This window comes from Aplidium turbinatum, chromosome 10 (assembly GCF_918807975.1).
Source record: "Aplidium turbinatum chromosome 10, kaAplTurb1.1, whole genome shotgun sequence".
NCBI lineage: Eukaryota > Metazoa > Chordata > Ascidiacea > Aplousobranchia > Polyclinidae > Aplidium > Aplidium turbinatum.
The window spans coordinates 17036159-17053542 of record NC_137481.1 but is presented as its reverse complement, the minus strand read 5'-3'; the positions used below and the strand labels follow the sequence as shown (position 1 = coordinate 17053542).

Below are 17384 nucleotides of genomic sequence, written 5' to 3'. Positions count from 1 at the left end.
CAAGACAGACTATAACATGGACTGCACAGTGATTGCAGCAATCAATCTAATGAATTTAATGGCGGATGTTGGCATGTCAATACTTTACTTTTATTACAAAGTGCACGCTTTCTTACTAACGCTTCAACATTGCCATGTAAACTACAAGCATTTTTTTTCAAAGCAGCAAACTGAACTTTCTTTTTTATGTATTATTAATGTACAGCCTACTCAAAGATCCTTGGAATAAAAGAAAGATCGTTCATTGCGTCATACTCGAAAAGTTGAGGATGTGCCCTAGACGCATGACGCTATAATATCTTGTACAGGCACATGCGCAGTTCATTTGGAAAACGGATATGATTTTATTGATTTTAATTTACGTAAATTTTTCAGAGGTTGCGGCGTGCAATTCCCGCTGGAAGATTAGTCTGCAAAGTGCAACTCTTGCTTTGCTTACGTTAATTTACGTCAAATGACTGCAGTTTAATAAGATGACTCGGTGACCGCAATTAGTAGAATGAGGCGTACAATTAGGTGTAATTTCATGTCATTTGTTTTATTGAATGACGCCATCGCTCAGAGCATTTTCAGCCGCAAAGCACGTTTGATGGATGTTCGTTTCCAGCCGTCGCATTTCCTCCAACGCTGATTTGTAAAAAGCAACACTTCTGGTCTTTTCCGCTTCCACCTGTTTTGTCAAATGACTGATACTTTTGACAATGTCCTCCATCGCGAGTTGATTCTAAAAATACCGAACAAAACTTCTCGCTTGAAACCCATTGGACATTTCAAACCAGTTGTACTGTTTCAAACCAAAGTCTTTCTCAGCTATAAGGTAACAATCACAAAACCTTTACTTTCAAGTAGTTTAAGATAAGGTTATTATTACACATCATTCTCTACAAGTCAAGTATGGTACCTTTTACCATGCAAAACGTTATTTCTAGCACAGTTGGAACTTGAAAAAGTATTGTTTAGTTTTTGTAGCTTTGAAGTTTGAACTGTCGTTTTGTAAACGCCATAAATCAGAAAAAATCAGTCAAGTGAGATTATAACTGTAGAAATCAAAGTAATTAAAAACCATTTACACCAAAATTTAACTAAGTTACTTTAATATTATTAGGAATTTTGATATTTTTTCAATAGCAATTTCACATATCAATTTTTCTTGATCAAAACAACATTTCACTGATTTTAAATATGTAATTCAAGACATCTCACCGGTCGTTTTGTTGAAGGTTTTTGCTCTGCTGTCGCGGATGACAACAATTCTGGATTGATCACGTGATCGTTTCGGCTGAAAAGAAATCACAGGAGGAGTTTTAACAGAAGGCAAATATTTGGAGACTGTTTGCCTCTGTGAAAATTTTCCAATATGCAACAACATTTTTGGCACGTCTTGCAGTTGGCACATTTTTGGCACTACTTGAAGAGCATCAAGGGTGAAGAAAACTAAATTTGTAAAATTTGGCAAATAGAAAAGAGTTGAAAATACTTAGGCCTAAATAAGTTTTACATTCTTTGTCAAGGACAAATCAACCATTTATTTAAACTGTAAATCTTTGTTAGTCGCTTGAAAAATTACGTTGAACAATTAACGGCAATATGATTAATTGATTATATGAATGCCGAGAGCCTGCATGTTCGACTCCAGCCACCCGCACTTGCTGTTGTTTCTCTGGGCAAGAAATTTTACGATAATTGCCTCTACCTAGTGATCGATTTCGAGTAATGGGTAGTACCAAATTTAAGTCATAAGTAAAGTAGATAACTGGAAAATCAGACATTGCCGTCGGCTGCAGCGTGGGTCAGGTGTATGTCGGAAGGCGTACACCGATGCATAGCGCTCAAGTCCGCTTTCCCGCAATGCAGGATAAAGATAAACAAACAAACAAACAAACAAACAAACAATAACGCCACGAGCTTACATTTTCTTTTCAAACTGTTAACACAGCGCCAACAAATTGCCTGCTTACAAGCGTTTAATATACTGTAAACCACAATAGTAAATTACTATGTTATCATACTCTTTCACTGGCTCATCCTCAAATTCATCATCTTCTCCTATTTCCAGGACTTTCATGTGGACGTCGCGTTCAGCTTGCTGGCGAGCCTGATGAAGACGAGTAAAAGATCATTATCAATGGTTATTTGAAATCATTTTGTTAGTACAGTTAACTTTAGTATGTATTTTGCTCAAAGATTTAAAATAAAAAAATTGGCCAATTCCTTTTGTGCTGTGTTGAACGTCGTGCGGCATTACAAAGTGTGCAAAAGCACCATCTAGCGGTAAGAAATTAATTGAAAAAATTCTATTTTGCATTGCCCGCGGGGTATTTAAATCTGTATTGTTGATCAAAAGAAATGATTGATAATGGTGACATCATTAACATATTTTTTTTTCTTTTCTTCCCAAAAATCTCTTTATGTAGTTTTATTACGTCTTTTTAAACTGGGTTTCCAGTTTACAGCAACCCCTTTAATAAAACATGCTGCCTATACAGAGCACTTTAGTCCAATATAATCTTTTTATGCAATATATTGAGTTTCTCTTTTAGGGAACTTTATGACTGATGAACTGTGTTCGGAAAGCTAGTGCAAACCGCTACTACCACAGCTAATTCGCAGCATTAGGCTAGAATAGGTCGTTAGTATCCACATTGTGAAATAAATTTTTAGTCTGAACTGAAATGTCGTGTTTTAAGTGAATTTTATTTTTTCAAATTTATGTTATTGTAGGCAAAAATATTAAAACAAAGCACGGGATCCAAGAGCTGTAGTCTATAATTTCCAATGAAGTTATTTTTCATCTTTGTCAACCACTAACTTCATTGCAAATAATTGACTTTTAAATCATGAAAAAAAGTACATGGTTGCGTAACTATTAGTATTAGGCTATGCTAACTTACAACCACAGCATTGCATTCTAGCCACAACAATTTGAACTTACATAGTTTTTAATATGTGGAGAAGAATTTGAAGTTTGTTTGTTTTCTTTTTTCCAAACTCTGTAAAAAGTTAAATTGTTTGATTATACACAAAAAACGCTCAAACATAATCGTTGAAACAAAGATCGTACTAATTGAGCTAGAGTAACCTGTAACTTAACCTAAGGAACAAAATTTAAAGCAAGTAATTTCAAACGCTTAATGAAAATTAGCTAAGCCACTGCAGTGTTTATTTTTGAAAGTATTTTTTTACTGTAATTGCAATTTTATAGACCTAAAAAAGGTTAATGAGACAAATTTGACTGCAAATCTTACTCATTGTTATTGGTAACTTCTGTTATTCCAAGGTTTGCAGTTGCAGTCAACACGGCTTGTTGGTGAAGCTATAAGTAAAGATACAGTTATAGAGATCGGAAAAAATATTAAGTTTTAAAAATATTGGCATATTTTCAAGTTATAGAGATCAGAATAACATAAATGTCTATTAGTATCCTTAGTACATCCCGTGTTAAGCATGCTCAAAATGCATTTTATTAGAGTTTGCAAATATCTATGCTTGTGTGAAAAAAGTGGACATCTATGAGAGCGTGAAAAAAGTTCTGCAAAGGTTATAAACTATTATCTACCGTACTCTAATTTAAAAAAAAGGTCAACAGAGTGTTTTAATGCAAAAAAGTAGCCTACGCACAGGCAAATTTATGACAATCCTTGGACAAGATGTGATTAGCAACTACGCCTATAAACAAGTCTGGCCTATATGGAGTAGGAAAACGTACCGAAGGAGGGGAAGATGATTTTGTGAGACTGGAGCCTGAATAACCAGCTGGAGTGAAGTCTGATTTTTTTCTGCTTGAAAAAACTTTGTAATAACATTGATAGCTCAACATTTTGTTTTCTAAGAACTAACAGCAAAATCTCTCCTACAGTAGGCTAATATTGCAGTTGGATTTTCATATGATTGTAGCTGACAACTGTACAGTAGGCGTAAGGAAGTAGCTTATACCAGCCTGAAGAGTTGAGTCAATTTTGCTACTTTGATAAAAACAGCATTTATCGGCATTCTCAAGTATATTACCTACTACATCACAAAACAAGCATATCATTCTCTATGTAAAAGTAAAAAGATTGACAGAAAATAGGTCATCCTCTGTTGAATTAGCAGGCACACAGTGTTACATTGTCATTTGTTAAAACTTATTTTTTCACCATCTACACTTGACATGGTTATATTTACAGTGAAAACATTGTATGCCATCAAATTGGTTCCAAAGTCGTTCGACCTAAAAAGTAATTTTAAAGTTTTTCACATTTTAACCCAATTGCTTCTCTAGCAGTTTTGCTGTAGGCCTAACTCCAAGTGATAGCGTAAACGAGGGGTCTTCCCGTCGTTGAGATTTGTTGTCCGACGTTTTCTTCGTAAACAGTTCTTTATAAAACAATTCTTCGTAAACAATTCTTCGTAAATAATTTTTCGTAAAATCATTTTCTTTGTAAAACAATTCTTCCCAAAGCATTTCTTCGTGCATGCAATCGAGATTTGATGTATAGCCTACGAAGAAATGCTTTACGAAGAATTGTTTTACGGATTTCATTTCACCAACAACTGTTTACGAACAATTGTTTTACGATGAATTGTTTACGAAGAATTGTTTTACGAAGAACTGATTACGAAGAATTTGTCTATAACCTTGCGATTTGTAATGGCGTTAAAATAATTGAATCATAGCGTTATCACCACTTTCCAATTATTGTGGCCTCACACATGTTTTAATGGGATTTTTAGTGTTTACAACCTCCCTCTAGTTACCCTGCTATCTGCAAGTTTTATGCATATTCAGTGGTTCACGTTATTTTGGACAATCGCATACCCTGACTAAGGATATTTTTTTTTAATAAACCATGCTAGCAAACGGCTATGTTTTATAAGTAATTTTTTAGAGTTGAAGAAAGTTAAGCCGTTGCTCAACTCTCCTGATCACTACTGGCTCAACTTTCCTCATTTCAACCATGTTCAGCTAAACTCAGGGCCGTAGCCAGACCACAGAGCAAGGGGGGGGCAACTTTTTTTTTAGGGGAGGGGGGCGAAAAAATTGAATCATTATAATTGTAGCTGTTGCTCGAGAATGTTGGGATTTTGCCAGGGGGGCGAAATTTTTTTCAGGGGGGTAAGTCCCCTCTGGCCCCCGGCTGGCTACGGGCCTGGCTAAACTTATCGATTTTATTAAAGCGGCGCTAGAAAATTATTCACCCTTATCTTGACAAGAAGGCACGAAAAATAATTGGTAGGCAGGCCTACTGTGACTATAAGACGTTATACCTGTGAATCTACTTTTAGCATTGGTTCTCACCTTTTTCTACTTCAACGAGCTGTAGCCCACTAGCTATATAACTACGAAAATAATTGAACTAAAGTGGCAGTAATGCTACATAATGGACATACAGGGGCCAAAGGTTACATTACAACTCTTTAAATTACATTTATTGGGAAATGGGATAACTCTCCTTATGGCTCAAGTCTTCTGGTCTTCCCTACAGGTCACATTTCTGTACAAAATTAGATGTAAATCCTGAGTTAAAATCAAAAGCTTAGCCCATATCCGTTTTCAATACTTCTACAAACTTTACATTTTTACATTTCTCACAAGTTAAACAGCAAGCTTACGAGGTTGAGGTTGGAGAAATTTGGTTATCCTCTCTCTTCGAGCTAGTATCTGAAGAATCATTGAACAATTTCTGAAACTTGAAATCACAAATGGTTTCAGCAGGCCAGTGCTTTTATCAAATGATCGTAGTCGTTTGTAAGCTGTTGGAGCCACGGCCCATTCTTACACCACCCTAGATTGATGATGTTGCTCGAACTAAATCGAAAGACTTTACTAAGGAACAGTCATTTTTGGCCTGGTTTGGTTTAGTATCTTTATCCTTGGACTGACAAAGCCTTGATACGTTATTCGTGGTAGTTTCGCATGCTTGTAGGGGCTTTTGACGCAGGTTCGGTTACCGAGATTGACAGAGTGAAATTTTCCGACTGGTGAAGTGTTGTTGTTGGGAATTTATTCCATCCATTGGATGCCCCTGAATGGAAAGCAGTACATAAATGCGTTGCTCAAGCGCACACCCCGAGAGTCGAACCAGCGCTGCTTGATCTTGAAGCTTTTTCGTTCAGGAAGTCACACGCTAACCAACTGAGCTATCAGCCTCATTGTCATATAAATGTTAACAACTGCACTTATGCTGGTGAAACTATTAAACCGTACAACAATTTGGTCAATAGAATAACCAATTGCAGCGAAAGAGTTCATGTAGTTTTGTTATTCAAGGTGTATTACAGGGCACATTTATACCACCGTTGCTTCTCTCCTCTTTTTGCAAAATTGCGTTTTACTTAAAATCATATAGGCCTACTGATGAGATGACATACAAGATCGAATCTTTTCATATGCTAACATCAAACAGCTATACAGTTGGTGTGTGATGGCGCAGTAGTAACGTTCTTGCAACATTATTAATGTTATTAAATTATAATTGTATCACACTAATATACGTGGCTTGAACGTGACGTGTTTACTGAATAGTTGCAGTGAAGTCAAACTTACTTTATTTAAATTGTTCTTGATTTCTCCTAGTGGTTTAACCGCATTTGGCTTTTGAGAAAAACGGGACTCTCTAGAATAAACAGAATCGCAATTAAGCTCATGTAACATTTAATGCAAGTAGACTTATTTAGCAGAAATCAAAGCACAACAAAAACATGTGATTAATAGGGCCGGCAAAATTTAATAAATTCAAATTTTTTTAAGACCTCGTTTATCCACGAATCAAAGAATAAAGTTGTTTTCAGCACCTAGGGGACTGTTTCTAAGAAGTTTATAGGTCAAAATAAAGTCAAAATTGACAATAAAGTCAAAATTTTCAATAAAGTCAAAATTTTCAATAAAGTCAAAATTTGTTTAATTATGGTTTTTGACAAACTTTTTGTGTTTCTTGAGAGTAATTTTTGTCAAAATCTTCGTGGAAGCATTGTAAATCAGGAACTGCGACACAATTAAACCATATTAACCCATAAAAGCAGAAAATGTGTCACAATGCCCATTCAGATTAGCAGTAACTTTTATCGCAAATTGTTTCTTGTTGATTCATTGTTACGTATTTAAACAATTTTTATAAAACACTCCCTCTTCACAAACGTGATCTTTTCGAAGATAAACGTTTTGGATTTTAGGAATAGCCTACTGACATTCTGTAATACAATAATGGCTAAGCAAGCCAAATCGTCTTCAGCAAAAGTTAGACAGATTTGTCGAGATTTTTCTATCGCCAAAAAACACGACGCACTTTTTCTAATTCATAAAACACCTTGACTTTTCAACAAAATATTAATTTTGGGTCTGAAATCGACAAAATATTATGTTTGGGTAACTGGTATCAATTCAAAGAAAAACTGTGCCCTCTACAAATAAGCAATTTCGTTAGGTCAAAATAGCCCCGATAGCTCAGTGGTTACGCGCCGGGCTCAAGATCACACGGCGCTGGTTCGACTCTCGGGGTGTGCGCTTGAGCAACGCATTTCAGGACTGCTCTCCATTCAGCGGCACCTAGTGAATGGAATAATTTCTCGACAACAAGACTTCAACAATCGGAAAACTTCACTCTGCCAATCTCGGTAACCGGCCCTGCGTCAAGTGCCTCTACAAGTATGCGAACAAGTACCAGGAATAACCTATCAAGGCTTTGTCAGTCCGAGGATAAAGATTCAAAACCAAACCAAACCAACCAAACCAAACCAAAGTCAAAATTTGATAAAAATAAAGTAAAAAAAAATTATTTTAGATCAAAATAAAAATGGCCCTAGTGATTATCTAGTGATTAATAATAATGAACTTACAATATTTTACATGTATTGTATTTAAAGGCCTACTAAATGCAAATTTCAAACGGGAATTAAGCATTAAAATGCGTAAACTGAACATTCAAGAATGCATTTCAAGAAAAATTACCGAACAAAAATTGTTTTCAATGGCGCTGGCAAGGCCCAAAGTCCAGTGTTTCATTTATTTTCATTTTTTTCAAAATATTTAAAAGTGCAAACACTGCTCGAGAATACGTCACAAAAGGCAGCAATAACAAAAGCCACGTTACCACATCTGATGTTTTGAGCACACTGTCTGATGTTTTAATGTTGAAATCTGATGTTTTGATGTTGAAATCTGATGTTTTGATGTTGAAATCTGATGTTTTGATGTGCATACATACATAGCCTACAGTCAAATCGCCCGCAGTAACAATTTATTGCGAGATCAGCTGATTGCTCGTCTCTGGTGACGCAGACTGTACATTCGCACGCTTCGCTGCTCAAGCCCAATCTTGTTTTGAAAGCTCTGACAAAAGCTCTGACAAAAGCGCTAATGGTGGTCAGACCGCAATGGGGCAAAATTTTATTGAAAATTGTTTTATGGTAGCATGTTACCCATAAAGAACGTGGAAAATCGCCAAGTCAGGTTTTTCCTTTAGTATCCCTTTAACTTTTAAACAATATCAGCATGTCCACTGAAACCGAACATGAATTAATAAAGACGAAACCGTAGCCTAGCTACTTTTTCCCGTGTGTCTTGTTTATAAAAAAAACAACAAAAAAACGCAATATAATATGAACAGGTTACACCCAATAAAGGCGTTTGCATTTAAGCAAAGACAAATTTTACAACTTTTGTAGACCAAAAATTGGAATATATCGCTGGAACGGATGTAATAATTTATACCTGATAGCACGTGGACAGGAGGACCCAAAGAGTACTGTAGGACTCGGAATGAAATTAGGGGCCTTAGGATTTTCAGAATGCTCGGGAAGTTGAAAAATCAGCGCAAATTCTTTGGATATACAGTAGGCTAGTGCGTTTTTCTTAGAAGTGTGTTGATTTGGGGGCCTACGATGATATTAGTATCGGCCCCAAGTTATCTTCTCAATGGCCCTGATATCAGATTTTTACAATTTTAACAACTAGACTTAGAAGAGGGCTTCTCCCGCTTGCTTTAGTAGGCCTAAAGTCGGAAAAAATAAGAGTCAGCTTCGTTGAGAAAAGCTCAATAATCTTAACTTCAGTCCAGAATAGCTGAAAAAGACCTAGTCATTCTTTGTCAACACGAAGTATTTCTCTACTCTCGAGTTAAATCTTTGACTTAAAACCAAACCAATCATCTTTTAACTTGCCTTCGGCTATAAAGGGTTGTCTCTGATGGGTTTATTTGATTCGACAGCCTTCTATCCAAATTTTGAGCAACCATTAAAGTGTCCTCTACAGCAAATCGCGACTCAAGCACACGCCGCACTTGAAACAACAACAAAAAACCTTGGTAAATTTTCTTATCATTTTTAATTCAGGGCCTAGGCTGCTCTGTTAGTTTTTTAAAGACCACATCATAAAAATTATGACATCTTTATAGGTCGTCAGACCACTCGGCATGCGACAACTTAGCAAGTATTTCAACTCAGCCAGTACATTTCAGCTACTGTTGTCAACAAACGAGATTTTGGCCCATGTGCTCAGTTCGGACTTGATTGGTCATCGCTTGCTAAACTGATTTTGTTGACTTGTGACATACTAAGTTTCAGCTTGCTTAGTTGTTACTTTCGCAGTTTCATTATTTACCAACTTTAGCCACCAGCTCAGTTGTCACTTGCTCGACTGCCCTTTGCTCAGTTCACAACTGCTGCTTTGTAGGAGACTGATTTTTGTATAAATGAGGACTTTTGGGAAGTATTTCAAGAACCTGTAGCCTAGCCTACGTTTTAAACAGCGTTGTATCCTTCATCTTCACCAGTCTGACAGATGTACTCTGCAGTGCAACTAGGCTTACGTTGATTGTAGTTTTGTCGAGCAACTTTCCACTCCCATAAAGCTTTTTTCAGCCTTTTGTCGGCTATACTACGTTTTCGCTTAAATTCTGCACCAAATTTTTTGTAAGTAAGCACTTTTCTCCACTGCGCTTGAATACACATTGCTGCTGCACGCTTCTCCAATTTTCTGTAAGCTGTAATGATATATAAAGTGATGTATATCTGTTGTCTAAAGCTGCTAACGTGTTTTTATTACATTTGATTCATAGCCTACATAAGACTTTTTTAAGCTCGTGGTGAACAATTTTGATTAAAATTAGAGTTTTATAAGTCAAAGTTAGATGTCTTGTTGTTGGAGCTTCTGTCAAACAAGCTCCAAAATTTCTTTATTGATTATCTTGAAATAAGATATCACTTAACCGTTGTATTAAAATTTTCAGTTTCCCAATTACTTAGTGAAATCTACGAAGTTAAGAATCTAGCTTAAATTTAATTTTAAACCAAGTAAAAAGAATATTTTTTCGGACGGTAGCAGTTGTGATGATAGTTTGTTTGTTTTATTATCTTTATCCTGCATTGCGGGAAAGCGGACTTGAGCGCTATGCATCGGTGTACGCCTTCCGACGTACACCTGACCCACGCTGCAGCCGACGGCAATGTCTGTTTCCGGTTGTCTACTCTACTTATGACTTAAATTTGGTACCACCCATTACTCGATAGTTTTTTAATGATTGCCATACCACAAAATTTCAGTTATAAACTACAAGAATAAATACACATCGCTTAATAAAAATTGCAACAAAACTTGCAACGGTTTACAAATACTCAGTCGGTGAAAGACTTTAATTGCTGTGGGCTTTGTTTTATTCAAACCAACAATATCTTGTATTGTTTTTAGCCTTTTCCTTATGTTTATACACCAGCAATTGTAGATTAAATACAAATATTTCAAACGCTTCAAATTCAAAATGGATTCTTCTGGAATCTAGACGAAAGCATAGAATTTAAAATCAGGATTTTACCTTCGGTTGCAACTAAATTACAATAGATCTCCACATGCAAGTCTAAGTTAAAAAAAAATATACGCAAGTCTAAGTTAAAAAAAAATATATATAAATATAAGCCTACTTTGAAATTCGATGAGGGTCAGTATTCTTTTTTCTTCGTTTGGGAGGTCAAGATATTTTGAAAAGACGTTTACCCACAGAGCTGTAGAGAATACCCCAATCATTGATCCTATACCAACAACCGCTCGAGCTAGGACTCCTTGGGGACGGATTTCTCCAGAACCAAGGTTTGTTATCGTCACCATCATCAACCAAGCTGAGTCCTGTAGCAAGAAAAATGTGAAAACAGCACTGCTCTGAAAAGTTCAAAACCTTTCTATAGTGGGATCGATGTCATTTTGTTTGGTAAAAATTCAGTAATATTGTTACCATGCAGTTGGTGGTTAGCGATCAGGGCCATCTTTGGGAGTTGGGCTAATCAAAATTAAGCTTTCTGAAAAACGCCATTTTCTACTGCTTACTTTGCATCTGTCATTGATAAGCTATGATGGGTAAGCCATAATAGTTCAAGTGGTTAGTACGTGACTTCCTGAACGAAGAAGCTTTAAGATCAAGCGGCGCTGGTTCGACTCTCGGGGTTTGCGCCTGAGCATCGCATTCAAAGACTGCTTTCCATTTAGTAGCATCTAATGGATGGAATAATTCTCCCATATAATAGCACTTCAACAATCGGAAAACTTCACTCTAGCTTCACTCTGTCAATCTCGGTAACCGGCCTTGCGTCAAAAGCCTCTACAAGGTCGCGAAACTATCAGGGATGACCCATGGCCACCTAAAGATACGGCCTGATTTGTCACATTTTGCAGAAATTTCCAGGTTTTTCTAACTTTGGGCAAACGTTTAAATAAATTTTTCTAAAATTTAGATTTTTACGCTTTCTTTATTCTTTTCCCCAGATGACACAATAGGTTTTAACATCCTCACATGTTCAAAAACAAAGAAAATTTGATTCCGAAGATTATAGTCAGACTGTTAATTTTCAATAACAGTCTGATTTTGCGTTTTTCAACTTACTTTTTCTCATTTGCTACTGCTTCCCCAAGGCAAAAAAAAAGTTTATGTCATTAGGAAACCGCAAAAAGCAAAAACATCTAAAAAAATGTCAGTCAAGCACTAGCAGTAGCTGTAATCAAAATCTGCAAAATGTGACAAATCAGGCCGCTTCTCCAGGTGGCCATTTGGTGACCTATCAAGGCTATGTCAGCCCGATAAAGATCCAAACGAAAACAAAAATTATAAGCTTAAATCTGAGCTAAAACTGTGTGTGCCATGAGCTTTGTCGAATGTCTCCGCAGATGTCTGGGAGCGTTTTTATTTAGCGTCAGGTGCATCAAGCTTGAAACTAACAAAATAGATAACCATGAAATCACTCTTAAGAACTGATATTGTTACGATCAGTGGCGGATTCAAAGGGGAGGGTGGTTGAGCCGACCGCTCCCCCTAAAACACAGAAAAGTAACTTTATTTTGAGTACAATTGCAAGATCGGTTTAAAGTAGACCTACACATCATCGCGTTTTGTTGAAATGGCCTCCCCCCTCAAAAGCTACTTGTTGGATTCACCCTGGTTACGATAATGTTGATACGATATTATTTGCTGATAAGTTTTTGGCTCACAAGGGTAGGCTACATCACAAATTTGAAAAAATACCGTTTCTAACTTTAAATGTCAATCGATAGATAAAAGTGAAATGAAAATAAATAAACTATTAAATCGCAAATTGTCGCTAAAAGATCTTGGTTGTTCTTATATACTTTTAATACAATTGTTATTCACAATGGTTTTACTGTTTTGGGATAAGTAGGTGTACCAGTAATTAGTTCCATTTAACAATGAAGCATTAAAATGCATATGATATACTTACCAAGTATGTGAGAGGGTTGCCGTAAATATGTTCGGACACCATAACAACATACGAAAAACACCCAATCACAATGAAATAAATGATAAAAAGCATTGTTTTAGGATGATGGAGAAAATGGCTTCTGATGAGAAAAGTGCTGTGGATTTTCACTCCGGCTAGTTTGAAAAGAACATTTCCTAACCTGTAACGTACCAAGCACGTCAGGTTTGAATTTTGTAATGTGTGCTTGTGTTGTTAGTTGTTTTTACGCAGAGCTGTGGAGTCAGAGGGACTCTGGCGTGTCCGGAGTCGGCCAGTTATAAACCGAAAAATCGGAGTTGTATGTTTTTCGCCCGACTCCCCAGCGCTGTTTACGTTGGTTGAATACGTTTGATTAGATGAAAACATCATATTCGTGCTTTATTCCATTCTGTTCACAAGAAACTTGTCGATATCTGACTTGAAGTTGGTGACTTATCGATGGACTGCGTTCTTGCCGGTGATGTGTCGATCATCTTGTGTTGATGTTTCATGGATTTGTAACACTTGGATCAGTAATTAAAGTGATGAACTCCCAGCAGCATTTATGCGGCTTAATTTAAAAAATGGGTTAATATAAAATGAATTCGTGAACCATAATGATTTTTACATCTATATGGTTGGCAAAACGCATTATTCTCGCTGCACTCATAAGTGCTCTAGCTAGTGTCGATAGTTACGAGGAACTCTCTTTTTCTACTAGTATTCTAATCACAATAACAAAATATTAATGCAATGTAAAAAAACAACAAAATACGGTAAAAATATGTGAATAATCAAGACTATAGTGACAAAATGATAAGATTTAAAGGCACACACGTTAAAATTCCATTATCTAATTGTAGTAAGTCCTAACAAAATATCTTTTCAAACAACTTGTCTGCACCCCTTGCAATAACACTCTTCCCTTGTTTTGCATTCTTTCTAATCTTGTGCTGAGTTTGTCTTGAACAAAAAACATCCCTTTGTTCAGTAATATAATAAATCGGCGATTGGTATTACTGACACACTTAAAAGTAAGTTAAAAAGAGCATTATTGATATTACCAGAAACAGTAGCAGATTAACTAACGGCCGACAATTTACGTACCTGTTGTAACGTAATTCATTGCATTCTTTTAATATCTTGATGCTACAGATATATAATCGAGAGAGAACTATGATCTGCAGCTCGTATTGTAACCAAGCATCACACAAGGGAGGTATGTGAAAGCAGCCAAACAACATTTCCGCAATTAGCTCTCTGCAAATTTCAGTTTATGACAGTACTCAGTTTGTATTTTTCAGTGGTACCGGTAGAGATTTTCTTTCAAGTGAGAAAAACGCATATCTTTGTATGTGGTAACGTGGTGAAATGTTCACGTTAAGCTATTAAGTGAATAGTTGTAGTAACGGTCGCTGGAAGTTGTTTCAAATAGACATATATTTGTTTCGAGTTGGCTGCCAAAGTCTAAAGATGACATCAGAGTCACCACAAGATTAAAAACCACTGATCACATAAAGTTACAACCTTTGGCACTGAAAAGTATTAAGGCAATCATAAAAAACGATTTTTTTCGAATGTCAATTCATGTATAGCTTCACATTCTCTAAAACAGGGGTTGGCAACCTATGACCTGCAGGCCAGAACTGGCCAGCCGTGACAAGACGTCCAATTTCAGACATGTCCAAGATCCTAAAACCAGTCATAGTATCGAATTACAAGTAGCCTAAGTCTATGCCTCTGTGAGTAGGCTATGCAAAACCACAAGGATTACAGTATTTAAAAGAGACTCTCTCAATCTCGATAAACTATGTGGGATGGTACATAAAAACTTCCAGAATTGATTTGCAACAAATTAATAGTCTACGTCCGCCTAGCTTTGTAGGAATTATTTGCTTTTGGCCCACAACTCTGGAAAGGTTACCTTACCGACCCCTGCTCTAAAAAAGTAGCAGGGAAAGGTAAGTAATTTGCCTATTTATTTCTTTGCAATAGTTTGCAGATTTGTTCGGCACGAAAGACGATCTAAACAACAATTTATTTAAACTCGCTACTCTTTTCTATGAAACCTATTTTGAATAACTCACTTTAATTTTGGAGTTTTAAGGCAGGAGCGGTGGCGCGTGTCTGTATTGCTTACTTGCATAACAACAACGTTAATTTTGTGATACATTATGTAGCCACATATATTGACTCCGGTTAATAAAGTGAGGCAGATCTGTAATGTAAAAGCAGTTGAAACGTTTATACTGAATCCTGAAACAGCCGTTTACAAAAGAATAAGTTTTGCCCATATTTAAACAGAAAAATAATATAATTTTAAAGAAACTGAAAAAAAATTTTCATTACATATCCTGCTCGAGCTATATATCAATTTTAAATTGAAAAGAAAACAAATCAACTTGAAACTTATACATAAGATACGCAACTGTATGTACCTTATTGTATACGGTACTATGTAGGATTTCAAGTCTATGTTACTTTTGCTGAATAATAGGAGAATTTTTACCAATATATTTACGTTTTGTACTTGAAAAAGTTTAGTTTACCGTTAGGCTATATTAACGATCTTAAACAAGTAGGCCTACTCATAAAAGCAACCGCTGTAGTCTATCTTACTTTCAAGAACATTCCTGCTACCGTGCTGTCAAAGGCATATTGCATATGTACATTGAACCAACGACGGAAGTATGTCTGTGATGCATAAGCTGTTCCATTGGGAAGGGAAATGTTTATCCCGTCAATCAACGGTTGGCAGTATCTGCAGTAAACGTACGCACATGGCAAAGTCTTGAGTTGTTATGATAAAAACTACTTTTTCAAGATCTCATAGAATATGTTATGGTTTTAGATTCAAATTTAAGTTTTTTTGTTTGTTTCGAATGTATATTATTTCAATTAGGCTAATTTACGCAGCAAAAAAGAACAAACAAACGACGGCTTAGCATGGACTGTACCAACCTCTGCCATCTTAGTAAGTAAGTATCATCGCAATGCAGTGCTTGTGCCACTGCAAATCGTGCCTGTCTTGTTACTTCAATGTCAGCTACGCCAACCACTGTAGACAGAATGGCTGATACAAATAGAACAACCGCTAGACGGCGCAATGAAGAATGGGCATCTCGCAATTGACCATCCTTGCCAATATAGGTGCTGAAACGCACATTCAGTTTAGCTGTTTGCGTACAAAACTGTTTCGTGCAGCTAATGAATAATGTCGTGCAATCAGAAAATGCAAAATACATGTACAAACTATTGGTATAGGCTGCAATGAAAAACATAATATTGAAAGACAACTTATTTCTTTGTTGTAAAAATTAAACCCAGTTAATTTATGAAGGCTAAAACCTCAATTGCTAAGGTAACGCTTTCTGACCTAGTCTTATTCTGAAACGATCCCTGTTCCATATCTAGAACAATTGCTAAGGTAACAGGGATCAGTTGTCAGTAGATGTTACAAAAAATATATTTCGCACTTATTCAGTGCATCTTCAGTTCTGTCGTTACCACCAGATCAGAACTGAAGATGCACTGAATAAGTGCGAAATATATTTTTTGTAACATCTACTGACAACTGATCCCTGTTACCTTAGCAATTGTTCTAGATATGGAACAGGGATCGTTTCAGAATAAGACTCGGTCAGAAAGCGAGGCAGACTCCGACGCAGCTCAGCATCAGCCTAGAGCAGTTAGCTACAGTTAATTTATGGATTTGATGTTTGTTCAAAAGTTTATTTCCTCACTTAAAGTCTTTGCTTGTGTCGGCACTCGTCAGGCTGGTTTTTTTTTCTTCGCTGAGTTTAGAAGTGCCGGAACTCTTCGGAAATAAATAAATAAAAAACATTTTACACTCATCTCTTTAATTACTCTCAATTAGAAAACAAAATTACATTTAAAACGTTTGTTTAAAACATTTTCTGGTAAAAATAACCAAACTTCAGTAGCATGCTGTACGCGTTGTAACTTTGTCTGTAGGCTATTTCTGCAAAAAGTTCATTTTTTTTGCTACATTGCCAATTGTTAGTAGATAGCGAACCATAAGCAGAAGAATCAAATTCCACAACTTCTTTAAGAAACTATTCTCGAATGAGAATGTTATTAACTTATTTATGATAAGACTTTATGTCTACAGTATACTCGATAAAAAACAATATCATTAAATTTATTATCTAGTTTTAAAAGATTCTAGAATACACATTTATCCACTATAGCCTACTTCATTATCCAAACATAGGCTAGATCATGGCCTTATACAGACTATGATTTTCAACCATAGCAGCCAAATAGCTTGATAAAAGAATAGATTTCTAGGCGAAAAAAAAACAACTTATTCTAATGGGCAAAACTTACTTGATTTTGATTTTCTGGCCTGCTGACACTTTCAACTCTTTGAAAACTATCGTTCATGGTGTGCGAAAGATCTTTTCTACATCAGCAAGTAAAGATAAAGCTATACGTTTCCCAATAGATCAAAGTACATGAACATACTTGACAAATCAAGTATGCAAAGCTGCTGTCTATTTTAAACAACCCGCAATATGTTTCATCAAGTTTGTGATGACGTCATAAATGCAATACTGTTGTTGAATAAACATAAAACATCAGCGGTTTATACTCAATTCCCTGCTTCATATTCAATCAATCAATCAACTGATTTAACTCTTGCCTTCTGATTGGTTAATAAACTT

At 36.1% G+C, this 17384-nt stretch overlaps 1 protein-coding gene across 1 annotated transcript; it reads right to left on the bottom strand.

Moving 5' to 3' along the window:
* Window positions 1-228: 228 nt before the first annotated feature.
* On the bottom strand, window positions 229-17191 carry LOC145778726 (uncharacterized). The gene is made up of 18 exons (XM_082590285.1): window positions 17047-17191; window positions 16440-16513; window positions 15658-15849; window positions 15316-15457; window positions 14784-14914; window positions 13804-13956; window positions 12697-12877; window positions 10894-11095; window positions 9786-9959; window positions 9135-9256; window positions 6527-6592; window positions 5593-5669; window positions 3707-3776; window positions 3246-3313; window positions 2933-2990; window positions 2010-2095; window positions 1204-1279; window positions 229-724 (listed from the first exon to the last, which is right to left on the bottom strand). Exons 1-18 carry the CDS (start codon window positions 17101-17103, stop codon window positions 539-541), a joined length of 2115 nt encoding a protein of 704 aa, XP_082446411.1. The 5' UTR covers window positions 17104-17191; the 3' UTR covers window positions 229-538.
* Between the last annotated feature and the right edge of the window lie 193 nt (window positions 17192-17384).